Source organism: Tauraco erythrolophus, chromosome 3 (assembly GCF_009769465.1).
Source record: "Tauraco erythrolophus isolate bTauEry1 chromosome 3, bTauEry1.pri, whole genome shotgun sequence".
Classification (NCBI taxonomy): domain Eukaryota; kingdom Metazoa; phylum Chordata; class Aves; order Musophagiformes; family Musophagidae; genus Tauraco; species Tauraco erythrolophus.
In genome coordinates, this window is record NC_141467.1 from 63138383 (window position 1) to 63165355 (window position 26973).

The 26973-nt window shown below is 38.2% G+C and overlaps 1 protein-coding gene across 2 annotated transcripts in view; it reads right to left on the bottom strand.

Moving 5' to 3' along the window:
- Window positions 1-26973, bottom strand: part of TOX (thymocyte selection associated high mobility group box) — a 228600-nt gene that overhangs the window by 34073 nt on the left and 167554 nt on the right. For both annotated transcript variants that reach the window (XM_086608669.1, XM_086608668.1), the window contains exons 4-5: window positions 9456-9734; window positions 2298-2528 (exon numbers count right to left, since the gene is read on the bottom strand). In XM_086608669.1, coding sequence (XP_086464795.1) covers window positions 2298-2528; window positions 9456-9734 — 510 coding nt within the window. The remainder of the gene's footprint in view (window positions 1-2297; window positions 2529-9455; window positions 9735-26973) is intronic.

The window sequence follows — 26973 nt, forward strand, 5'->3', positions numbered from 1 at the left end:
TGGGCCTGGAGTTTTGGCAATGTGCTTAATAGACAATAATGAACAGGCAAAATGAGTCAAAAAGCAACAAAGATATGCTAAGCCAAACGCTTGGAATAACTGGCTTAAAAATCTAGTTGCAGTCATTTTTTTCATGGATGTGTTGTGTGGATTCCATAACACATCATTCTGCTGTGTTCCAACTTAAATTAAGGACAAGAGAGATATGGAAAATAAATTTTGTTCTGCTGTTCCAGTGTAGGACTTACTCAATTATTGTTTTCAACCACAAATAGGAATTCCAAAGCTGGAATTTGTAGGTTTTATGCACTTTTCTTAAACAGAATTCTATGGAAAGACTTCAATTTTCTGCTGGTTCTACTAAAATGACAAGTTCAAAGGAAATGTGCAGGTTTACCTCCATTATGTAATCTTGGACTATTATACACAAAGTTAAATCTTCTGCTTTGTAAGCAGAGCAAATATTATGCAAGGAAAAACTGCACCACTGCAACAGCCACTAATTAAGAGCCATACGAAAAATGGTGGAGAAAACCGAGCAAAAGATTTTGCTTGGTGTCATCACTAGAGAGTCATAAGATTAACTAGATTAACAAACTCTGGAGAAGTCCATGTGTCTGCCTTTCACCATTTCAGGAAAATTTTGATCCACAACCGCACATGCATGCAAGATGGGTACAAAATACAGATCTAACCACTCGGAACACTCCTGAGGTATGCGTTTGAGTGTGCAAACTTCAACATGGGCAGTGATTCTGAGCAGGTACACAGGACAACGAGGAATGGCATCAAACCCTCTTGCTTGTGAACTTAACTAAAAACTCAGTCAGTATTTTTCTGAGTCAAAAGTGGACACTCATCATCACGGTCCCAAAAAGTAGTGTTCGACTATGAGAGAACTGCTGTACTGGGAAGGTCTCAACAACCTGTCAGATCAAGGACGTAACCTTGGCCTTTGCTGGACATATTAAAAAAGGCAGAAAGAAGAGACAACATAACAAAATAGCCCTAATGTGCCAGGCCAAGTTTATTCTCTGACCTCTGTGTTCAGAAAGTTACCTTTCCTCCAGCTAAACCTTCAAAACGCTGACCTTATTCAACGATGGATACTAGACAGAATGAGCCTTTTTTTTTTTTTTAGTTAGTCAAGCCAAATCTTGATTCTTATTACATTGTTATCTTTTACAGGGGTCTAGATGTATCTATACCATCCAGTTATTAGCAAAGAAAACCTTTTTTTTCAAGTTCAAATGGTTTTACCTATCAAAAAATCACAGCAACATTTTCCTTTTAATTCTTAGCCTCATTAAATGTAATTGTGCAATAACAATATGCTTGGTGTGAATGAATGAGATGCAATTTTGTCCCAGTACTCTTCCTCTCTTTGTGCTGACATCAACCTCCACCTAGGTCTCCTGCAACCCATATAACTCTCACTCAGCATATCCTTTCCCTCCATATCTGTTTCTTAAAGGTCCCATTTCTTTAACTACCCAATCCATTCTGTTGGCAGTTAGTAAAAATGTAACCAATAACAACAGAAAAGCAATGGTATGCTACAGCGAGGATGAACAGTATTTGCCAACCATCACCATAAGAATGTGATGAGCTTCCAGAGTTGCCCACTTTTGCATAGCATCTGACTGACTCGGAAGGATTTCTGCAAAAGCTCACATCCAGCTCTGCTGACCTCGTTGCAGAGCCAAGGCCTTTCCATGGAAGACGGAAGTAACTACAGGATGTGATTTCCACAGCCCACATGTATGCTGGAGGGTACCCTAGAACTCTGTTGATTTGCCAGGGTCCACCCTAGGTTTCTTTGGGTTAACACATCAGCAACTCCCTTCATAAAAGCCAGGTGGGTTGGCAGAAGATGGGAGTCCAGCTCCCCTTCTGGCATCATGCGGCAAGGAAACATTTGCAACTGGGAGCTTAGATATATGTCAGGTTCCACTGCACAGATAAAGTTTTTGGCAGGAAGGTCCTCCTATGCCACACTGTCATAGACAGGGCAATGCCATCATAAAATCTTAGGCCCACCAATTTCAGCATAAAACAATCCTAAATACAATCCTAAAGCTTGTGTCACACCCGAAAGTTAAAAAAACTCTTTTAGTGGCTTCATACAGAAGAAATGAAGCGATACTCTCCTTATCTTAGTCTCTTTAAATCATATTCTTGAGATGGCATATATTCAAGTTTCATCTCGGCAAACAAAAGAAGCTGCCTGCAGTGCTTAGATGACCTTGATAACACTTTCCTGAAACAAAGCCTCTGAGCCACAGCACATTTTGTACCTGTTTTTGTTCTTCTCCTAAGCCGTCCCACATTGAAGCTACAATTTTAGAGACTTCGCCAAAAGTAGCATTGGGGTTTTGGCCCTTGATGGCTGCTTGAGTGTCTCGAAAGAATAATGCATAGGCAGACACAGGCTTCTGTGGCTCATTTGGGTCCTTCTTCTTCTTCTTTTTGGGAGTTTTGGGTTTCTTTCCCATATCTGAAGCAGGTCTCTTCTCTCCACCATTGACCTGTAACATAAAATTAGAAAAGTACAATAACAAAAAGCCAATTTAATTCAGTTTAACCATTGTTACAGATATCTCTGTGATACACAGAGATTTTGGATTTTGTATGCAAAATCGGAATTTTATTTGCCATCTTTGGTAACCAAAATATCGATACCATCTGACTTAGTCGCATGTATAAAATTCATAAATATTCAGATTATGTGACTTTTTCCTTCAAAGTGCTTTATATTTTGCTTTGCTATAATTGTTAAAATCTCATTTATAGTTCACCTTTTCATCTTTTCACCTCTTCTAAGTTTTATTGCTAATGGTTATAACATGCATGTATGAGTAAATTCAAATGAAATGAGTTTCATTATAGCTTGACCATCAGTTCAACCACATGAACCACCTGCAGACAGCAGGAACACTGTCATTTCTACTTTTTCCTTATCCCTACCCTGTCCCAAAACTACCCCAGACTAGTGTTCAAATCAATTTCTACTGAAACTTGTGGGCCACCTTCTGGGTAATTTGAGGAAAATCTGATTCTGAATAAACTGATCCAAGTTATGGACATTCCCCTGCTCACCTTCTGATTAAAATCTGAAGAAACAGAGCTTTATTAGTACATACACTTCAGACCCCTTTGGAGGATTATAGAATCATGGAGTCGTTTAGGTTGGAAGAGACCTTCAAGATCATCAAGTCCAACTGCTAAACTAGCACTGCCAAGTCCACCACTGAACCATGTCTCTAAGCACCACATCTACACATCTTTTCAATACCTCCAGGGATGGTGACTCAACCACTTCCCTGGGCAGCCTGTTCCAATGCTTGACAACCCTTTCAGTGAAGAAATTTTTCCAAATATCCAATCTAAACCTTCTCTGGCACAACTTGGGGCCATTTGCTCTTGTCCTATCACTTGTTACTTGGTAAAAGAGACTGACTCTCACATTGCTACAGCCTCCTGTAGAGGTGATTGTAGAGAGTGATAAGTTCTCCCCTCAGCCTCCTTTTCTCCAGGCTAAACAACCCCAGTTCCCTCAGCCACTCCTCATAAAACTTGTGCTCTAGACCCTTCACCAGCTTCGCTGCCCTTCTTTGGACATGCTCCAGCACCTCAATGTCTTTCTTGTAGTGAGGGGCCCAATACTGAACAGAGCATTCGAGCTGTGGCCTCACCAGTGCTGAGTACAGGGGGACAATCACTTCCCTAGTTCTGCTGGACACACTATTTCTGATACAAGTCAGGATGCTATTGACCTTCTTGGCCACCTGGGCACACTGCTGGCTCATATTCAGCTGGCTATCGACTAATATCCCCAGGTCCTTTTCCAGTGGGCAGCTTTCCAGCCACTCTTCCCCAAGCCTGTAGTGTTGCATGGGATTGTTGTGACCCAAGTGCAGGAGTTGACACAGCCTTGTTGAACCTCAAGTCCTGATCCATCTTGATTTAGCTGCATAGTTTTTTCCTCTGCTCATGTAAAAGCAAATGGATTGAGGAAAGAAGTGAAACAGTGTATGAAGAAAAGTGCATGTGCATTATTTGTGTACCACCTGAAAAAAACTACACATGAACATTTGTGCAAATTTGTTAACTGCAACTATGCTTTGCCACTGAGTAGCTCAGAGACCCTGATCACCAAAGTACCCTACTTTCCTTGGTGCTTTACAAGCACATAAAGGGACACCGTCCTAATTCTTCAACAGATTGGAGCTCCATGGCAAAGCAGCTTCTCTGGGTAGGATCACTTAATTCACTATAACTGTAGCAATGACGTATGATCTTACCAGAGGGTTCAAAGGCTTTTTTTCTCTTTTTGGCATGGACAAGAAGAGTATGGCACATCATAATTGTTTTGCAGTGTGAGAAGATCAAGAGCATAGAAGGCATGCTTCAGGCTAAGGATCTACTAGACACAACTTTGCCTGTTTCCTGAGAATTATGTTACAATAGATACATCTTTAATATAAGGTTAATGGACATGGTGCCTGTTTGCAGTATTTTGGAAAACATGGAAAAAGAGAAACAGTGTACTACACATCATTAAGTTATCCAACTTTTAGTCTCTTGCTATTATTTCATTCTACAGGGTACACAAAACTAACAGCTAAATGGTAATTAGTTAACTAGGGCTCCACAGTGAATTTGACAACATTAATCTAAACTCTTCAGACAGTTCTATGCAAACTCCATAAGCAAGGAGGCTTGACAATAATTTGGGCTATAGTTAAAATATTACCTCTGTAATTTGCTAAAAATTGTCCTCTTTTCAGAGTATTTTTGGATCAATAAAATTTAAAAGTTCTCCATACACTAGGACACTACATTACTTAAACTACCCTTAAACTAGGTGATATGTTGCAGAAACTTGCGTACGATGTCATCTGGTAAACTGTTCTGAGAACAGTTCTAAAATCTTAGTCTCCAACCTGAATGATCAAGACACTTCAAAAACTCACTGTTAAAAAGAGAGTACTCACAGGGGAAATTCTGTTTGTCTTATATGAAAATAACGAAATAAAAAGAATACCAGAATTCCAGTACTAATAACCTTGCAAATGACTGAGATGATGGCCTACCTTATGCTCCCATCAGTCTATCAGCTTCATAGACTCCACTTCTAACCACCAAAGCAGAGACAGATGGGAAATAAAATAAAAACCATATATATTCTGCTAGGCATAGACTTATGCCTTAAAATCCCTGGAGGTGTAGTTAGCTCATGGTAATCCACCTCCTGTCATGGCTTATTGCTTAATTATGGTGATGTATTTAACTTATTTATCACAAGAAAGCAATAATCTTTCACTTTAAAAAAGTGTACATTAACTATGTTGCACACATAATAGATCACAAGAATATCTAGTGTAGGATTTAAAACTATCAAGTAAGGCACATCGTTGATATCTAAATGTCCCTTGAGAAGCTGGGAAATGTCTATAAGCATATTTAAAATAAACTGCAATAGCACCAAAGTCTTTAATGGAGCTAGGAGAGCTGTTTTATGCACACTATCTTGCAGTAATCGCTGTAGTTTAAAATAGATTTTAATCAAGCACCATCTGCATAATAGGCTGAACAGACAACATAGAATTCTACTTATAACTCTTATCATATAAAGTAAATATTGTAAAACCTCTGCCACATAAAGAGAATATGCTGCAGCAGTTCTTTAGTAATCGTGTTTCTGTTAGTTAATTCTTGCTACTTGCAGTCCTCTCACTATCTTCCCTCTAAAATACATTATTTGAAATTCTCTCATAAGTGATACTCAAATGAGATGGACAAAAACCCTGCTATCCATGAAGAAATGCATGTTTGCAAACCAGTAAAGCTTCCACAATTATGCTTGGCAATAACTGAATACATGTTTGAAGATCCAACAGTATGAATTACGGCAAGAATTATGTAAATGTAACATGCCAGAGTCGAGGTGGTCAGAACAAAGTACGTGGTAAGTGGCCACTTTGTTTAGAATGTTTTTATAGTTACTTACGACTCTTGATTTTTAAGTTCTCCTTTTTTTTTTTTTCTCTAACCATAGTCTCACATATTAGATTTAGAAGAATTAAGGAGACCTAGGGATGTACACCACTTGCAGAAACAATATCCTTGGTCTAAGACTACATTATTTCCTTGGACCTAGTAGCTTTCTGACTGTATATACATAGTTGTATAATTGTGCTACTGTTGTCACTGATCTTATGGTCAAGCAACCTTAGCTGTCTTGCTTTTAGAGCAAAAGTGTCAGCAAAACTGAGCCTTCTATAATGCAGCTCCTTTCCCTTTTTTCTGCAAGAGAATAAATAACGTTTAAAGTCCAAAAGACCTATATGAAAGAGCCTTTATGAGAATAAGTATTGCTAAAAAATATTTAGCAGCTGCTGCCATTAGTTTCGTGTGCATTGGATAAGGCTTACAACAATTCGAATATTTACCACAGAATGAATATCCAAGCTCATTACATGAACAATTATATCAGTTTGTAAAGTTTCCTTATTACTAGCATTTGGAATACGTATGTTAAGCTGAAATGGTCATTTCCTCCTTGCATGGAAATCAGTGGGAATAATATTCCTAGTCCAAACGTATATAATGTACATATTCCTTCATACTTTCTGTCATCTTCTTTCTATAAATTCATGCAAACATGAACAAGACACTGAGATTGCTGTATTTTTTTCTCTAGCTAGAAATAGATATATTTTTTAGGGATTTTTCTACCAAATCTGCTATCAAAGGACCAGTAGCTTCTCTTTCACACATGAGGCTGGGCATTCAGCTGGTATAAACTAAGAGAGGTCATCTGACTGAGGTGATTTTCCATTTGAAAATGTACTTTGTCTTTTTGATCAATGTTGGTACATAGGCAAACATTTCCTGCTGGTTAAATAGGGAGAACATCGCTTTTTCTATTAACAACATGGTGAATTCTATTGTTTTTTATCCAGTCCTCATGGCAGGAACGTCTTACTGACTTCATGAAGCTGCTCAAATGTGGTGAGCTCCAGCAGTTACTATGTGACCACAACATATACACTTCTAGTGAAGAACTGAATAACGAGCTCTGACCCTGATCTATTAAGTAATATCACACATCTACGTGACAGTCTATAAAACAAAGAGAAAACTCCAAATTTAGCAAAGTTATATTCAGGTAAAAGAGGTTCTCACAAGAGACAGAATGACCGCTCTATCTCTTGTTGTCCCCATTGAATGCCTTCTTTTACGAGAGGAGGATTTCTGGAGTAAGAAGAAGCCTCCAAGGCAGCTCTGAGAAAATGTAATACTCTTGTGGCTGGGGAAAAGGATCTCCATGGAAAGCTGGTTTATTCTAAGTATCCATATCTATTCATTGGCAGCTTCCAGGAAGAGCAGCATGACAGAAAGATACAGAGCAGAGATGTTTAAATCATAAACTACAATGCACTAGCTTCTCACGCTGATTATTCAAACCCTCTTGTCTTTTACAGAGGGAGTACACCAGAACCATTGCATTGGACCAGGCGTGCCAGCCCACTGCCCATCTCCAATGGTGGACAACTTCAGGCATTTTCATTAAGACCTAAGAAATCCCACAGAAGACAGGTGTGGCATAATCTGCCTCCATTAAGCTTGCATTTTGATCCCTACTAGTTGGAGACTAATTTAAGCCCTCTATCATTATTAACCAAGTTTAATATCCTTTAAAACATTTATTTTAGCAGAGAATTATAATTATCAAAGAATTTTAAGACTCATATAGACTTCAGCATACTGAAGTATTTTTCATAATTTTATGTTGTCTATTGTGCCTTTTCTCATCTTTTTCTGCTTAGACTAAGCATGAGAGAATTTTAAAGAGAGCCTTCCAAAATAACATGGCTTGTTAAAAAGCTGAATACTATATAAACTGGCTTCCACAAAGAAAGGATCAAGTTTTACTTGATCTGCAGTGCTTAGTATTTCTTTATTGAAAACATTAACTTCAGATGAGTACTGTCTTCATGAAACCACAACCTTACAATTTTACTAGCACAAAGTGTTGCAGCGAAAAAGTACATGAGAAATATGGGTTAAATAACTGAAATATTTGATAGAAGCAGAAATGATATCTTAATTATTTGAATGGATGTTTTCTCCAGAAGTTTAGAGCATCTTGCACACTCCCACCAATATATGTAAAAATATTAGCAAAGCAACAGAAGTAGCAAAAAAATTATTCCGAAAAAGTAAAGGCTGCTTGGAATTATTTTTACATAGCTGTATTCTAAAGTCTCCCTCAGTAAGGAAGTGCTCATTTAAAATGTATGAATTATTCAGTGATTTTTAAAACCTAAAGTTTGTGAAATCAGGGGAAAGTCCTGAAAAAAACCTTTTGAATCAGAATTTATTCAAAATGTAGTAAAACATATGTCTCCAATTACATGATTATTTTATAGCTTGAGGCATGAAAAACAATATAATTTGAAAACAAATCAGACTTACATTTCTTGACTGGATTATACCTCCTCAGTGACTCAAAATATGTTTTCTTCACATTCCTCACAAGTCTGCAACTTTTTCCCACAAGATATGGCCTTGGTACAATATCTTCAACTACACTACAGGACTGCTGTAACAGGACTGCTATTTGTAGTGACCATACAGTAGAGCTAAAGAGGTACTCAATTTCAATATGCTCTATTCCTGGTTTATGGGATGAGTTTTTGCTAAGTTTCAAGATTTTTGTGTCTCAGCTATTGTGTCTGCAAAATTAAGACAATATACTTTTGTATTTTGGGGGAAGTTTTCAGGATTTGCAGAGGTTTGGGAGGGTTTTGCATGCAAAACATGCTATATAAATTGACATTTATCCTTTAAATAAATGTATTATTATTCAAATTACTATTATTTCTTCATGCTTGTACTGACACCAAAATGAAGCTTAAATATGTCATGCTGGAGTGCCAGCACCTCCCAAATACAAATGCGTAATGAGTCTTCAAGATTTTCAAGGTAAGATTTTTAAAGTCTGTAGAGCATCTTTCTCTTCTGGTTGCTATGATATTCTGTTTACTCATCCCATGATCAAGTAGCAAAGACTAGCACATTGTACAGACTGTTCATACTTTTTATAGCAGTAAGTTGATCTTTGACTGGGAACAAACATCCCCTCTATGCAAGTGAGAAAACTCAACCTTTATATTAAAGTCCTAAAGGAATGGCTATCCTTTTAGTGTTTTACAGGATTCCAGTTTGGTCTCACGAACTGGAATGACGTCATTTACTCAAGCTGCCTGAAGAATTGACTGGAAACTGTAATTATATATGAAACTGTATTCATAACCCTTCATTCACTTCAGTCAACCACCAACAATACATAAAGTATCACCTTTGTAACTGTGGCCATACAATTCATTTAGCAGATCCTAAAAAATATCCACCATTTCAATAGTAATCCTAGCATCTAAGCCTACCTTAGAGCTATCTTCTCCTTCATCTTCATGGACTGAACTGGATGGTGAAGGAGTTGCAGATTTGCTTCCAGGTGGAGAGGGCGAGTTGTGAGGAACATTGTTTCCACCCATATTCAAACCAAGCTGTGCACTGAGCTGGGACTGGTTAATAGTAGTCAGCTGCCCATGCTGCATCATTCCTGGCTGCCTAATATCTGCAGGTTGAACCCTTGGCCTCATGGTTGCCATCTGAGGATGGGAACTATACTGGGCTCCTTCTGTATTCCGTAAATCTTGCATCTACAAGAGGAAAAAAACTGTATTAAGTATATCACTAATAAAGTGTTCTGTTCCTTTAGACCTCTGTTGGCCTGATTGGCTATATAAGGCTTAAAAGAAATGGCAAGTACTTAAATAAACATGTAAATAATGGAAATAAACAGAGTAAGGGTAAGATTGACATTTGCATAACACTGACTGTTATAAACTATTCAGGCTCTAACCTCAGCCCGTGGGAATAGCAAAATGCAATGAAAGCTTGTTTCTTTATAGGGGGAACAAAAGAGCACTGCTTTCTGTAACTGCGTGTAGAGTATTTCAGAAATGCTAACAGGGACAGGTTTGCACTCTGAAGTTTAGAACCAGATCAGAACATGAATATCCTCAAAATTCAAGACAATTTCCAGATCCTACTTTTCTTCTTAAGATTTTTGCGTATGTGAGCTAAGAATTTTAGAGCTGCAGTTTTCAGAGTTTGAATACCTAGTCCAAATCTATTCTTCTTGATGCTGCCCAATGAGATACTGGAATTTTCAGGATTCAAACTACTGACAAGAAGCATGCATTGATAGACTGATTAAATGATTTCTGAGTTGATTTGCTGCTAAGACATACATGAACAGAAAGCTCAGAAGTCGCAGGATTGACAAATGAATCCATTGTGCTATGTGGGTCACCGCTTCTTAGCATTAACGAGACACACTATTTTAATGCAAGCAACAAATTCAGTCTCTGCAAGGATAAGAATTAAAAGCACTGGAGGATGAAACTCCTTTCTTGTCCAGAGGTCAAATACTATACACACACACTACAGCAGATTGCCTGTAACGTTTTTTTCGGTATACTCATACAGAAACATGACAAATAGCAAAGTGTATGAGGGAGAAGCTCAGATTTAAGCTAAGGTTTTCAGTGGGTGATTTAAAATTGAAGTGTCAATTCAGAGCTGAAATGAAATTGATATAGTTGTCTTTCCGTGCATCAGACAAACATGCTGTATGTATCGAGTGGAATCTGACAGGTACCACCATTGTGTAAGTTCCATTATGATAAGGACATGTGTTAACGGTTCAATATATTAACATAACCACATTTATTCTACTGACAGTCTTTGTTAGACGTGTCATCTGAATTTGTCTAAAGATCACTCAGATTTTTTTTAAAAAACTTTTTATAGCTTGCGACTTTTATAACGTATCTGTCTCTCATACACACACTCCTATATATCACAGCAATCTGTACGATACCTTTCAACGAGTAACACACAGAAAAAGAATAGGTAGACCTGTAACTTTACCTTTTCTCTTATTATTGATAGTGTAAAAATTTACCAATTTTAGGGAGATACTTTACGAGCTAGGGGATTGATTTTTGTAAAGTCAACTGGTTGACAATAAATCAAACTAACGACGCCATTAGTTATGGCATACTTACCACTTTACATGTACATGTGTCTCTGAAAAGCATTTGAAATGGCTTCTCACAATGTGACATCACAATTATACCTGTATTTATATTGCTTTAGAAATTAATAGCTTTTGGTAAAAAAGGTTTATGGATACAAACATGTTCAAGTTCATTTAATGACTACTAAAGCACCAGAGGAGAGGAGCAGAGACAGGGCAGTGTAGGAAAACAATTGAAGGTTGAAATTTCAATCCTGGCAAACATGTATATTTTTAAAGATTGCTACTGACGTCTTGTTCCCTTCCCTCCAGTACCAGCTCCCCTCCTTGCCAAACACATTAGCCTTGAAAGCCACCATTATCTCTGCCTCTAGCAGACAACCCCTTGCAGAACAGTCACGCGCCCGTGAAGCGTAACCGCCGCTTGGCCATTTCACTCCTAATCCAGCTGTTGGGCCGAGCATCGGTTGAGGGATGGAGAGAGGGAGCATGGGCTGCCTCGAGCCCTCTCGGCCAGCGTGGCTCACCAGCTGCTGTGCAGGGTGAGCGGGCAGGGGATGGAAACCCACCCGGGCCCTCCTGTGCTGGGGAGAGGGAGGCCTTCCCAAAAGCCTTCCTTTCCTCCTGTCTGCGTGGGTGTGTGCCCTCCTCGGGGCATCTGCCACCTGGTGGGGGCTGAGCCCCCACTGCCCTGCTAGCAAACATCTTGGGTTTTCAGAGAGGGGCACCTTGCGGTGCCAGATTGGGGCTGGGAATAAAGCCCCTCATGAATGGCTGGAAAGACAAGACTGTTTTTTAATAAGGATATGTATTCTCATGATTTTATGAACTCCGGAAAAGAAACGAGCACTGTTTGAAACTCCAAACAACTCTTGTCGGTATTTTGAATGAATTTGCAAAGTTTCTACCTCAGTGCAAGCAGGGCAAAGGTTGTAATTTTAATTACTTTTCCCAAGTGAAATATAATACCCTTGTTATTATTCAAACGATCTCTTTTTTATTGAAATCTCTTTGTATGAGCTTCAAATATTATCAGATAGATACTGCAGAACATTCTGTGTTTGTCATCTTTAAACAACATATATTTTTAAACAGTCTGTATTCGCTTTTAACTCCAGCACTGAACATACACTGTGCTTTCAGATAATGTGACACCAACTGGTTGCTACTGGATGTATCACCATATGAAACACGTGTCGATATATATTTGCAAGAGAACCCTTCACTAGTGAAGTTCTGAGGATGCAAATAAGATGGTGCAGTAGGAAAAAAAAAGATATTTTTCTTTTTGTAAGGATTCAGCTTGTCTTCGGAATTTTTAAATCAGATGAATACCAGGCTACCCTTACAAAATCAGAAGTAAGTAGCACAGAGACAACTTGTTGAAGAGCATGTGTTCCCTAGGTGCTAAGGCAGAAAGTCTCCCCTCAGGGACCTGCCTGCAGAGAAAGGTGTGACCTGGGGACACGCCAGCGTAAGTCCACTGCAGAGAGCTGTGGCCCTCAGCAAGGAGGATCCATGTGGCTCTGCATATGCAGGTGAGATTTCTGTCTTGCCTCTCTCTGCCATGCATGGCAGAGCCTGCCTGCCCCAGTCCTGTCCCTTCCTAGTGAAAGAGTAGAATTCTCTAAGAAAATGGAAACTGCTTGTTCCTTGAGTAAGAATGGGCAGCTAACCACATAATTGAAAAGTTATGAGGTTACACTGTGGAAAGTATGTGAGGATGAATCTTCATGTTCCTAAAGGATCAGTGTCCTGGTTTCAGCTGGGACAGAGTTAATTTTTCTTTTTAGTAGCTAGAATAGTGTTTTGGATTAGTCTGGGATTTGCTATGAGAAGAATGTTGACACCGCACTGATGTTTATAGTTGGCACTGAGACCTCAAGGACTTTTCAGCTTCCCTTGTTCTTGCCAGTGTGCAGGAGCGCAACAGGCTGGGGGGGAGCATGGCTGGGACAAAGGGTCCACAACTCCTCTTACGATTTGAATTTAGATTTAGGATTGAGGGCTAAATTGGCCAATGGAGTATTCCATATCATGCAGCATTATGCCCAGTATATAGAGAAGTTTGGATTTCTCTCTCTCTTCTGGAGGGACTCTCAGAGTTCTAATTCTCTCCCGCTCTCTTTTTGGGCCTCTCACTCATCCAGGATTGCAGTGTTGGTACTTATCTGTTTCCGAATCACTTGCCAGGATGGGACAGGTGTCGGTCACCAGATGGTGAGCAATTATATTGTGGATCACTTGTTTCTATGTATTATTATAATCTCATATATATTCATATATTACTATTTTTAATCATTATTATTATTATTAAATTGCATTATTAAATTGTTGTTACCTCAACCCACGAGTCTCTTTCCCTTTTCCCATTTAATTCTATTCCTCATCCCCTGGGAGTTGGGAAAGGTGAGTGAGCGGCTGTGTGGCGTTTAGTTGCCGGCTGGGTTAAACCACGACAACCAACAATATCCCTTATTGGGTTCAAGAACAGTCCCACCCATGAGAATAACACACTTGGGTCACTGCAGTTGTGTGACAGTACACCCATTTCAAATGCACCCATTTCAAATAGAGGCACTAATCAAACACACTCTTTGTCAAAATAACATACAGAGTATGACCAATTTCTTATAAACTACTTCAAAACCAGAAGCTTCCTATTTCTTGTTCTTCCAGATGGAGTTTTACAAAACCCACCAATGTGTGGCTGTGCTGGTGCCATATTCAGTATGCAGAAGCAATATTGCGAACACACTCTTGCCGAATGCAAAGCTGAATACAAATCCTGACGGGTGGCAGAATGCCAAATGGAAGAACAAAGTTAAAGAGTTTGAGTGTTGCAGAGGATAAGGACAGTCTTAAACTGACACCTTCAATGGTCTCTCTGATGAGGTAATAATGATAATATCTGGCGCTTTAATATCATTCTCCATCTGTCAGTTCCAGGATGTTTCACAACTTGTGTTATATTCAGCTTTAGAACATGCCTGGTTTTATTTTGGTTTTACTAACACGGAAGCTATGATACATTTCTTTTCATGGCTATTTTTTTCTTCTTCTTCTTCTATTTGCATTTCACTTATAAGCAGAAACTGAGCATCCATCCAGATAAGTATTTGACTTCAAGTTAAAAGACATAGTAAAAGCTGCTAATTCTGAGGTGCATACCGATAACCCTTCTAACAGGCACATGTTTAGCACAAAACAGAACAGGGTTGCCTGCCTGAAAACAAGCTCCTAATACCCAGCTCATAGCTCCTAGGGTAGTAAGAATAGAGCTGAAGTGTTTTAAACATCAGATCATCATTCTCCCCATCAGCTTATAGCAAAAACAAAGCAAAGCATGCAATGCACCATACAGTGATATCAGCCTTGCACAGAAACATCTTACTGCAGGACAATGTGAGTACAGTATCTTAATCACAGAATCACAGAAAATAGTGCTAGAAGGGACCTCAAAAGGTTATTTAGTCCAACACTTTATCTCACAGCAGGATTAGCTATACCTAAATCATTTCTGACAGGTGTTTGTCTAACCTCTTCATAACCTCCCTAGGCAATTCTTGTGCTTAACTATCCTTACAGTGGAAAGGGCTTTTTTCCGTAATGTCTCACCTAAATCTCCTTTGTTGTAATTTAAACCTACTACTTTTTACACTACTCCCAGTGGACATGAGGAATGTTTTTCTCCATCTTTACAGAAAAGTTGTACACACCAGAAGGCTATTATGAATTTCCTTTCAGTTTTTTCTTCTTTAGACTAAACAACTAAACCTGAAGATTGAAAGAATTTTTTCATATGCTGTGTTTTCTACACCTCTGATCATTCTTCCTCCTGTCCTCTGGACTATGTCCAACAACTTTCATCTTTCTTTAAATATTGTGCTCCAGAGTCCACGAAATACAGACAGTCTTATCTGACATAGCATTCAGATAGAATTAATTATCATCTGTCTTTTTGATACAAGCTGGTTAACTCATGCAAGATGCAGAAAGAGTGAAACTGCAGGACTCTTAACTAACATCCCAGAAGGTGGCTTTCGGAAGTAAATAATTTTTTTCTAAGAAGCATTAGGCAGGTGTTTCAAAAGGAATGTGCTGTTAGCAAAATAATTCCCACATTATTTTTCTTGTTAAAATTAAGAACGGATTCAACATCTCTCTCAAAAACTGTAAAAGCCCAAATTGTCCCTTTCTACTTAAATGCATTTATAATAAATGTTATCATTAAATGAAAAAAGAAAGGCAAGTTGCCTTAACAGATCAAAGTAAATACAACAGGTCTAAGTGTATGCAAGAAACACTAGGAATTATACACTGGGCATGAAAACAATAAAACATAAGGCAAAATGTAGAGCGCTTACTCACTGAAGCAAGTGGAGATCACTACCCCGGGAAACTTCATATCAAGGCACAGCAGGCATTACTTCTATTACCACCATCAGGTCTTATAGTGATTTTTCCTTAGTTTTCTACTAGCTGAGCTCCTATGAACTTTTCTGATGGACACTGTCGAAGTGGTTCACAGTTCTTTGCTTCTCGTCTAAGTGGTCAAGGTAAGTCAGACAGCAACAATATTTCATACCATACGAAGCTATGTTTCAACCAATTAATTCAAACAAAGATTTTTGGAGAAAAATCCTGGGGATCTTAAATGTTATCTATAAAGATACCCACAGTGTGCTTCCTTCTTTACTGTTGTCACCCATCTTAGTCACCAGCTAGGCATCACAGACATTCTTTGGTAGGCTGAAGGAGTTTCTGTTATTACTTATATTCTCATTTATATTTCTGGGACAACTGGTGCAAGTACCTGTGCCATATTAAATCTGAACATTTGGCTTTTCCCAAATAATGTAACATTAAGATGTATCACTAGCCCCAATAGTGCCAACCTCCTGAAAAGCCATGAGATGTACTTAGAACTTTCACTGGTTTTGTTTTAGATGTCTTCATTGCCTTCTACCATAAGCCAATGCACATCTGCAAGATGTTTTCCAGTGACACAGAGATGCTCATTAAAAAAGACAGAAAAAAAAAGTGAATTCCTACATAATCACTTGACTCTCCAAGTCAAGGTTTCAAAAGAGAAGACAAGATAACATTAAGTTGCCAGACAGGTTTGTGAGAGTTGGCACACAGAGAAGGAATTCTGTTTAGGAGACTACACCAACCATGTATGGTCAAAACAAACAAACGCAAAATTAAAAAAAAAAAAATTAATTATCCAAAATGCAAACAATATTCCACGGAGAAGGCTGAAAGATTCAAAAACTTTTTTGGCTCAGTCTTCACTGGCAACCACTCGGATCACACCACCCAAATCACAGAGGATGTTGGCTGGGTCTGGGAGAGTGAAGAACCACTCAGAGTAGGAGTAGATCAGGTCCGGGAACACCTAGAGAACCTGAAGGTGAACAAGTCCATGGGACCTGATGAGATACATCCACGGGTCCTGAAGGAACTGGCGGCTGAAGTTGCTAGGCCACTAGCCATCATATTTGAGAGGTCCTGGCAGTCTGGTGAGGTTCCTACGGATTGGAAAAGGGCAAACATAACCCCCATCTTTAAAAAAGGGACCAAGGACAACCCAGGAAACTACAGACCAGTCAGCTTTACCTCTGTGCCAGGTAAAATCATGGAACAGATTCTCCTGGTAGCTGTACTAAGGCACATAAAAAATAACCAAGTGGTTGGTGACAGCCAACACGGCTTCACTAGGGGCAAGTTGTGCCTGACTAATTTAGTGGCCTTCTATGACAAAGCTACAGCGCTGGTTGACGTGAGTAAAGCAACACATGTCATTTTCCTGGACTTGTGCAAGGCGTTTGACACTGTCCCACATGACATCCTTGTCTCTAAAATGGAGAGACACGGATTTGACAGATGGACCACTCGGTGGATAAAGAACTGGCTGGATGGTCACACTCAAAGAGTTATGGTCAATGGTGCGATGTCTACATGGAGACCAGTGTCAAGCGGTGTCCCTCAGTGGTCTGTTCTTGGTCCAGTGCTGTTCAACATCTTTGTCAGCGACACGGATGATGGCATTGAGTGCACCCTCAGTAAGTTTGCCGATGACACCAAGTTGTGTGGTGCCGTGGACTCACTTGAGGGAAGAGATGCCATCCAGAGGGACCTTGATAGGCTTGAGAAATGGGCCAGTGCTAACTGCATGAGCTTCAACAAGTCAAAATGCAAGGTCCTTCACCTGGGTCGGGCCAATCCTAGGCACAAATACAAACTGGGCACACAGTGGGTTGAGAGTAGCCGTGAAGAGAAGGATTTGGGGGTGTTTATAGATGAGAAGTTCAACATGAGCCGGCAGTGCGCTCATGCAGCCCAGAAGGCCAACCGCATCCTGGGATGTATCAAGAGAAGTGTGGTCAGCAGGTCAAGAGAGGTGATTCTCCCCCTTTATTCTGCTCTTGTGAGACCCCACCTTGAATACTGCGTCCAGTTCTGGTGTCCCCACCACAAGAGAGACATAGATTTGTTGGAGTGTGTTCAGAGGAGGGCCACAAAGATGATCCAGGGGCTGGAGCACCTCTGCTACGAGGACAGGTTGCGGGAGCTGGGATTGTTCAGCCTTGAAAAGAGAAGACTTCGGAGGGACCTAATAGCTGCCTTCCAGTACCTGAAGGGAACCTACAGGAAGGCTGGGGAGGGACTTTTAACAAGAGTGTCCACTGATAGGACAAGGGGAAATGGGTTTAAGTTGAAGGAGAACAGATTTAAATTAGATCTTAGGAAGAAATTCTGCAGTACGAGGGTGGTAAGACTTTGGAATAAACTGCCCAGAGAAGTTGTGGATACCCCCTCCCTGGAGGTGTTCAAGGCTAAGTTGGAACAGAGCCTTGAATAGCCTGATCTAGTTGAGAGACGTCCCTGCCCATGACAGGGAGGTTGGATTAGATGATCTCTAGGCTCCCTTCCAGCCTATGCCGTTCTATGATTCTATGCATCAGCTAAGTTTAAATTTAAAAGGGTGTCTAAAAATACAGAAATGTCCACTTTAGACACCTTTCACTCAGTTCATACTGGTATCAAGCAGTAGTACCTCAAGGTTATTCAATGCATGTTAGTGTTTAGAATTCCAGATTAACAGGAACTGAGTCAAAGGCAAACCATGCAGTTTCTTGTGTTATTTTCCATCATGGTGATGCTATTCAGTGAGATATAACTTAAAACTTGAGATAACTTGAACTTCTGTATTTGGGCACTAGAGAAAAATAAAAAGTGACCCCGATATTTAGAAAGCCCAAATCTGACAAGAAGTTAGGATTCACTGATTAGAATGGATAAAACCGGTAACTGGGTATGTATGTCCTGTCATGAATGAAGGCTGATGCAACCCAAAGATCCACATACTGTCAGATATTTGTTTCCATTAAATTAAGGTAGAAATCGTATCTGCAACCAAGTCTTCTTTTAGCACACATATAAGAGAATGAGTGCTAGAGAAATGTTTGTTATGAGAGCTAAGGTTACGGTAAAATGACCACAAAAGAACCATTCAAAATACATTAAAAGGAATAACTCAAAGTACAACCTAACAGAGGAAGGGATGTGCGTTTTCATCATCTCATTTTTATAACTCTCTTTTGTATCAGCTAACTGCATAATGAAAGACTAAGTTTTAAAGTAAGTGGGTATTTGGGGAATATTTTAGTGTTGTACACAAGTGTATTTTATATACTATGCCCAGTGCATTTTCAGGATAAAATGAAAGGAGCATTCAAAATTTCTGTTGATTAGGAAAACAGTCTTAAAATTAAACAGCAGAAACCTCACATGTAAAAAGAACTGTAAACTCAAAAAAAGCGCCTATTAAATTTACTACTCTAATCTTTCCGAAATCATTCTGTTAAAAATTAAACCACTTCAGGTTGTTTTATATAGTACTGGTCCTGTAAGTGATCTTAAGCTCCTTTAAAACAATTATATACTCAAAATTCAACTGCAAAATTTTATTGCACAATCCAACGATAATGACAAGAATGCAGTAATATACAGTTTATATATTTCTTGATACACAGTTAATTCAGTAACTATTAACATTCTTTTCTACTTTATGTTTTAATATCCTCTGAGTCACACAGGGCCAAGGACTCAAAACTAATCATAAAAAAACTACCGACTGCTATTCACTCTAATATAATAACCCTTTATTTAAAACAACCTCCAATAAATTTCATTATAAGAAGTTATTAAAAGGGTTAAAAACCTATTAAATGTCAAAGAATTTGCCTGACTCAAACTTCTAATAAAGAAACAGAATAGGCTTTCTTTCTGAATTATTTAAATCTTTACTGACTGTGCACTGAACCATGAAATTAGAAAAGTGTTATTAGAAGTGTTCTCTGGTTTTTATAAAAGTTGTAGCCTAGAATATACCAAACCACAGTCTTTAACTAGACTAGTTAAAGAAATAGGTTTTTAATCCTGAATACATGGTTTTCACTGATATAAAGGGTCATAATTAAAAGTCTGGCCTGGAAGCTGAAGATAATAAAATTATTATTACAGGAGCATACATGTTCATTTGGTATATTCTGGATGCATGTTTCCATTTTAATTTGGACAAATATCTTCAATTTTGTTTGATCTTGCAAAGTCCACTAATTTGGACCCTCTCAGCAAACAATTAAGCTTTTAATAGTGACTCATTTTAAAGAATTAATGGTGAATAATTTGTGTTATCTTTTTCCCCTTTTTTAAGTGTCTAATGCTTAACAGCAGGTACAGGTTGACAGCAGACAAACAGAATCTAGGAGGTACAAGTCAAATATTCTAGCACACATCTCTTGATAACAGTATTATCCCTTCACTGCTTTTTTTTTGCAAATAACAACAGGACCAGTATCTATTTCACCAGTTATTTACATAAGGAAAACATCTATGCATTTTGCATTTATTTATTGACGCTAAAGAACTCCTGAGTCATCAGCATATTCACAGGTTCACTCAAACACACCTAAATCAATAGCCTTTCATCAAAAGAAATGAAGTGAGAAAGACGCTTGAGAGAGACAATATCATTTCCCCTTCTTTTAGACAATAAAAATAGAAGCATTCAAGGGACATGGAATTATTAAATCTAGGAATACAAACTAGATCCTGGGCAATACTGTGAACAGTGTGAAGCTATGCTTGCTGTAGGGCAGGAGGGAAAAGGGGACGCAGAGAACTACTGTCATCTTTACAGTGCTTTGCTCCTGTCACTGACCAACAGCACCACAGTAGCCCACATGATACTGCTGTAACCTTTGTCTGCTTCTGCTCTGTTCTATTCCCTTCTATGCTATTCTGTTTTATTCTGTACTGTTCTTTTCTGTTTTTTTTTTTTTTTTCTGTGATGTTCATCACAACAGTATCAAACTATCTTCCTGCAGTGAGTTGGACAATGTGACTATTATCTGTCACGTGGTGTTCACTCTATCTACTGTAACAGACAAAGGTACCCTGACCACATCATCCATCTCTCCCTACCACAAAGTAAAGGAAGTTATATTGGATAGATTCATAATAATAAAACACTCTGGAGACTCTTTCTTGAATCAGTAGATGATTTGCAAATTTTCCAACAGATTTGCCAAGAGAGGATCTGGTCACGTGAGAGCAAAGAGTGCTAAGTTCAGTGCAGGACACGGGAAGTAGTCAGTGCATAGTTGTGCATCTTCCAGTGATATCAGTGCATCTGTCAATGAATTTCATCACACATATTTTATTTTATACACTAGTGTTATTATTTAGAAGATTGGGGGATTTAGCATTTAAATAAATAAATTTCCAATGAGATATTCATATTCAGCACGCTATATATTTCAAGAGAAAGTGCAGCTTGCATAGCATTTAGAAAGTGTTTAATTGGAAATAAATTGAAAATATTAGAATTAGACTAGGATGCTTAAATAAACGTATTTAATGATGTTTACATTTAGTAAAGAATAACACGCGACTTGACTACAGTACTTATTATACTAAGACTGACTCCATGTGAATGATTTGGTATGCCAATGTTTCTATGCTTAGGGCAACACAGATGCAGTCATTTACTAACCTGATAGGTGTGAAAGTCTTCAAAAAGATGCTGAGACCTTGGATGACCAAGTAATCCTTTGAATTCTAGTCCATTCAGGCTCTTAGATTGTTTTAAAGAGCTTAGTTTCTGTAAGGGATGGCTGCCCAAGGAGAAGCTACTAGACCTACACTCATTAATGACACATACAACAGGCAAAAATACTGAAAGGTGAAACAGAAAATGTAAGAGCTATAACTGCAGATCATTCTTTGTGACTCCATAGTGTCTATCATGTCAGTTCATGCTCTTCCTCAGTTCTTATCTCCTCTTGAAAAAGCCCATTCCTAGATTTGTAATTGCTGTATTTCCATGCACAGCAACAAATTCTGGAGCTTGACGGTGAATTGGGCTCTGCCTTTCTTACCCCATACACTGAAGCCCAAAAATAAATGAATAGTCAGTTCTTTCTAGTCAGCGAGTTTGGGCAAAAAAATATGAAATTCTCAGTATTCTATATAAACCAAGACTCATCTGAAACACACATCTGGCTAAATTGTGTCCTTCTTCGTCGTCTAGACTTCCTCTTTCTCTTGATAACGGTTCCATTTGCCTATCCTAAAGAAGGTTCTGCTCCTCATTAATTTTAATATATTATCTGAAAAGCCACATTCCTCAGGTTCAATGACAGGATGCCTACCTAAGTGCAGGGATGACCATGTGTGAAGGGACAGAAAATTCCTTCTGGTTAGGAAATCACACTAAATCAACTGTGACATGAGAAAAGTTGGTGCAGTATTGGGGTGTCTTGTGTCTCCTAATTCTATAGGAAAACTCTGTAGGATCTGAACTGCATCTTATATCAGTCCAAAGAAATGGCAATTCCCTCACAACGCTGGACTCTGCAGCACATCAGCTGGAACGAGAGATTTTTGAAATATTGTCAATGAGATTTAATCTAAGTATGCTGCTTGACTGAAAAAGGCTTTTGCAAGGAAGGAGAGGCTGCCTTTCCTGTGTTGTCCACCTGTTTAGGCACTGCACAGAAATAAAGGGCGGAAAGATCTCAAATGAAAATCTCTGTCACCCAGAAGGCAGAGAAAGGACTAAAACTTGAGTCTGCTATATGCTCTGGTCCTCTCATTACTCTCATCATTAGGCTTTCCTGCTGTTCCGCATAAACATTTAACGGACCTTGTTTCCATCCAACGTGATATGAAGTTGGATCTTTGAAACTGGGGTAACACAAGCAGATCTAGTCCGCAATTGTCTCTATTCTTCCTCTTCGGCATTGTGATGTGGAACATCCTTGAAACCATTTTCTGGAGCCAAGGTGTCCTATCTGGGGTTATGGTTTACAAATGGTACTGTGACAACAAAATCTCCTACAGAATGAATCATAAGCAAAGTCTGAACATGAGTAAGTTAAGGAATGGCTAAATTAGGGAGAGTCAGCTGGCTCAGAGTCCTGAAGGTGCATGGATAAATACCACTGCTGTTTAAGCAAACCGTTTTGCTAGACATTTCAGTCTCGGATCGAAAGGGTGGTGCTGTGCTAGCTCTTGCATTCCCATACACAACAGTCGTATTAAACCAAATTAACCTTCCTGTAATTCCCTGTCAGCCCAATACTAAACTGCATAGAATTATGATTGCACATTATCCATTGATTGCCACTGACTTGTGCTTGCTGAAAACTACAGTAATCTAGGTTTTGGGTGTGCATTTTGTAAATTCCTGGACTAAGTTGATTTTCCTTGATAAAGAAGACCATAATTTTCCTGGCTAATATCAGTAGCCCTGAAAAAAATCCCATATCCCACATGATTCTATTTTTTATTAAGCACAGAATCATATCAAACCCCATAATTTAGACTAATAACAATGAGTTGGATGGTTTAAATTACGTTAGTGAAAGAATCTTTTACCAAATCTTTCTGTTGCTATGTTGCAGCCCTGTAAATTCTCAGTGTGAGTGATAGTACTAATAGAAGTTGAAACAAAAGGTCTGCAAAATGTTTAACTGAGAAGAGACTGTTTTTCATACATGTGATCTTGTTATCAAGTGATAAACTTATTGATATTTTTAACTATATTGTCAGAATTTTCCTTGCAATATAAACCTAATGCCATAGTCAAATATTGTGGGTTTTGTAAATGTTAAGCACGTGTTACTGCTAGGCAAGACACTTTTTGTAAGTTATGAAAAATATGCTTGGCTCTCAGGGAAAAAGGGATTTAATGATATGCTAATAAGTCCATCATTCTTCTGTATTGTATTATTTACAATTTTGTCTCTAAAACCTATTTAACATCTCCAGTGTAATTATCCATCTGCAGCTTGCCAAGTCCAATATTATAATTCTGAAACACGAAAAATCTCAATTATTTTATTTTCAACTATGTAGAAGATGAACAGATATCCAGCAGTCTCAAAAGATTAAAATTAGTAAATCTATTTTGCTTAGTGTCCATTATATTAGTACGCAACAGAAGACCTTCCCAGGAACCTTCTTTTTGATTTAAGAATATCTCTGTATTTTCCTGGTTTGATATTTCTAAATGCTGGATGCCTTTCTTAATAGAGCCTGATCAATTTACCAATACAATTTAAAAGCAAAAAGCAAAAGCCATGACTTCTTGAAAAGGAATACATTTTAGGCAATCACAACTTATGATTTCTTTTTAAAATCATTATTCAGTCTATTCTTTTTGATCCTGAAACCTCTTATTGTCCCATTCATCTTTAGAATAAAGAATTGGTCTTTGCCAACCTTGATTTGGCAAGAAAACTTCCTTTTTCCTTTATCTTACAAACTGGTACTTTCAACATTGCCGAGCAGCAATCAACAGCTTGGGAAGTGATGTTTTTTATGACCATATATACAGTGATTTCACTCTATTTATGGATGCCAAGGAAGCATACCGGAGTCTGTGGCAAGAATGTGTTGTGATATAATACTCATTTTGCATATCCTGATGAAGATCGTAGCAAAACTCAAAGTACTTCACCTGTTTTGTATGGAACCCACTACAACACAAGAAAGTTTTAAGTGAAATTTAGGAATAAACCAATTACTATCTGCAAGGAAAAAAAAAAAAGATGAAGATGTTTACACAACACAAGCTCAGGACATTAATAAAATAAACCCAAAACACAAGAACTTTCAAGCTGTGGAAATGGTGTCTTCATGGTGAAGAAAGAAAAGGATATGTAGGTAACACAGATTAATGAGAGACAACAAAGTTGGGCTTTAAAGAGATTTTTTCAAATTAGAAGAGGCTGTAATGACTATGCATTCAGAGTGATATTGTCTGGAGATAAGACCTTTCAAAGAAATGGCACTGGTGTTTTCTCAGCATAGTCTCATAAATTCATCGAAGTGTTGAAATGGTTTAGTCTGGATGAATGGTTGCGTAATTTTAAAGAAAATACAGAGTTTTCTAGGAAGTTTTCCTCTTCCCTTTCTTTTTGAATCTGGGCCTCATCATATTAATCTATTTCTAATTTCCATTTGGGACTATCTAACCTACTGTTATCCAGAGCTGAATGTGATGATAACTAATAATATTCATACAGTACAAAATACAGCTGCTTATGTTTCCCAGGTTTCAGGCTGCTGTGAGCACACCAAGCTTCTTCTGAAATCCTCAAACACTTTGGCTGTCCATATGTCAGCTCCGTTGACAGACAGAGGCCTTAATGGGTCAAATCCAGATTAATGTAATTGAATAAAATGCACCCAAATCTAAGATGGGATCTATGTGTCAAGCTTTTATGCTGCCAGAAGGTAACCCTGGGAGCTACCCTGACCAGGCAAGTACTCAGATGCTATGGAGAAGGATATTTAACCATTAGAAAGACTAGAATTCACATAATCTCAAAATTACATGGCAGAGAAATATCTCAAATAACAGAAAGACCTATCTACACTGCTTTGTCTTATTCACATGCCACAGATTGCCTTCAGGTGAGCTCTTCATGTCAGTGAATCTTCAACCAGTGTGCAACTTTACACTGCGTCACCACAGCTCCTTAAATTTCATTAATACTCTAGAATAGGGTTATCCTCTACTAGCAATCCTGAATTTTGTAACTGCAGAAACTCACCTTATCCTCTTTTACTGCTCTTGGCAAACCAATGGCTTTACCCCTTTCAGGAAGAAATTTTAAAATGCAGTTGCTGTGTGTGCAAAAGTGCATCCATGACTGTTGACATAATCACTGCAATTATGAATGCAATTCAGGTAAATATGCAAGTAAACTACTAGCTAAGCCTCTAACTGGTAATTTATGTGTGCCTTTACCCAATTTGCATAGGCAATTTTCATAATTACCTTCCCAGGTTTAGTACACAGATCTCTGGACTCAGTTTACATAAAATCTGACTGAATAACTAATGAAGGACTGATGAAGGATGTGTGAGCAACTAGTGAAATAAGGAAATTAGAAGCATATGGAAAGAAAAAAAACTGAACAAAGTCAACTTCAGCTTATGCATGAGCCTTTGTTTACATTAGATTTTGAAAGAGGAGGATATGAGTAATGCACTAGATAGGTCGAGTTCCTTCAATTATCCTTCCTTCTCCTGTTTTCAATATGCAACATACCCTTTCTGGTAGTCAAGAAGCACAAAGATTTTCATACAGACAAGCTATATATGTATTGTGTAATTTACAGTAAGTGAAATTGTCTTTAACTCTTCATCTAAGAAAAGCAGAGGAGTTCCTCATGAACAAAAAGCCAAAACAGGGCCCCAGTGGTGTTTACAGGTAAGCAATTGAACGAGTTTACAAGTGTCCTCTTTCTCTGAAGAATAAAGGAAACATACTGCATTTGACTGACAGAGGCATTTCAACAAATTATACTTCTGTTGGTACACTTAAAACCATACTAATAAAAAAAATCTTGGCTTGTTTGTTTTGCTTTTTGAGAAGACGAGAATAAAAGCATTTTCCAACGACAAAGAAAAACATACCTACATCCCTCTGTTAACCTTGATCATTAACTTCAAAAAAGACACTGGCATTGCATTAACATTCTAAGTTTCTAAGGAGAAATACACCCAAACACGTAGAAAAATATGTATGTGCTAAAGAATAGGAAGGTTCCTAAAGTGCCTTCTATGATATTCTCTGTGAAAACTACAGCCATTTAGGGAAACCTTAAAATCAAGCCCATGCATTTAATTACTTCTCTGCATTAATAAAGTTATTTTTAAAGAATTTTAATCCCTACCTCTACAATATTTAGGAAAAAATATTTAAAACTTTTTAAAATTACATATTTAAATTTGGAGAATTTAGAGATTTATTTTGAAAATTCTGAGCTGCTCTTGCACAGTTTGGTAATGCTATGGTCGACCTTTACGGCACCTGAAATGGACTGGTTTTATTCTTAAAGTTGAGGAAACAGCATCTACCACATGAAGCGTGATTTTTTGAAGATAGATTATTCGGATATAGTCATATATAGAATATTTGCTCACCATGATAACTCCAATTAATCTTCTTACATTATTAAATTTTACTCCTGGAGAAAACATTGTAGAGTCAATAAAACCATAAGACAGTAAGCGGGGCTCTATTCTTGCTAAGAAATTGTAAACTGAATTCTTAACTGAATTCTAGATGAATTACCAACCTCTGCCATCTAAAACAATCCCACTTAGCCACAACAGAGAGAAAAGGTCTGACATATAAGAAACAAACAAATCAGCAAATCCCTGCTCAAAAACAAGTAACACTTTCTATATCTTAAAAGTATTGCTGAAATAATTTAGTTTAAAAATTATTGACACATGATAAACAGTGCTCCATATCATACTGT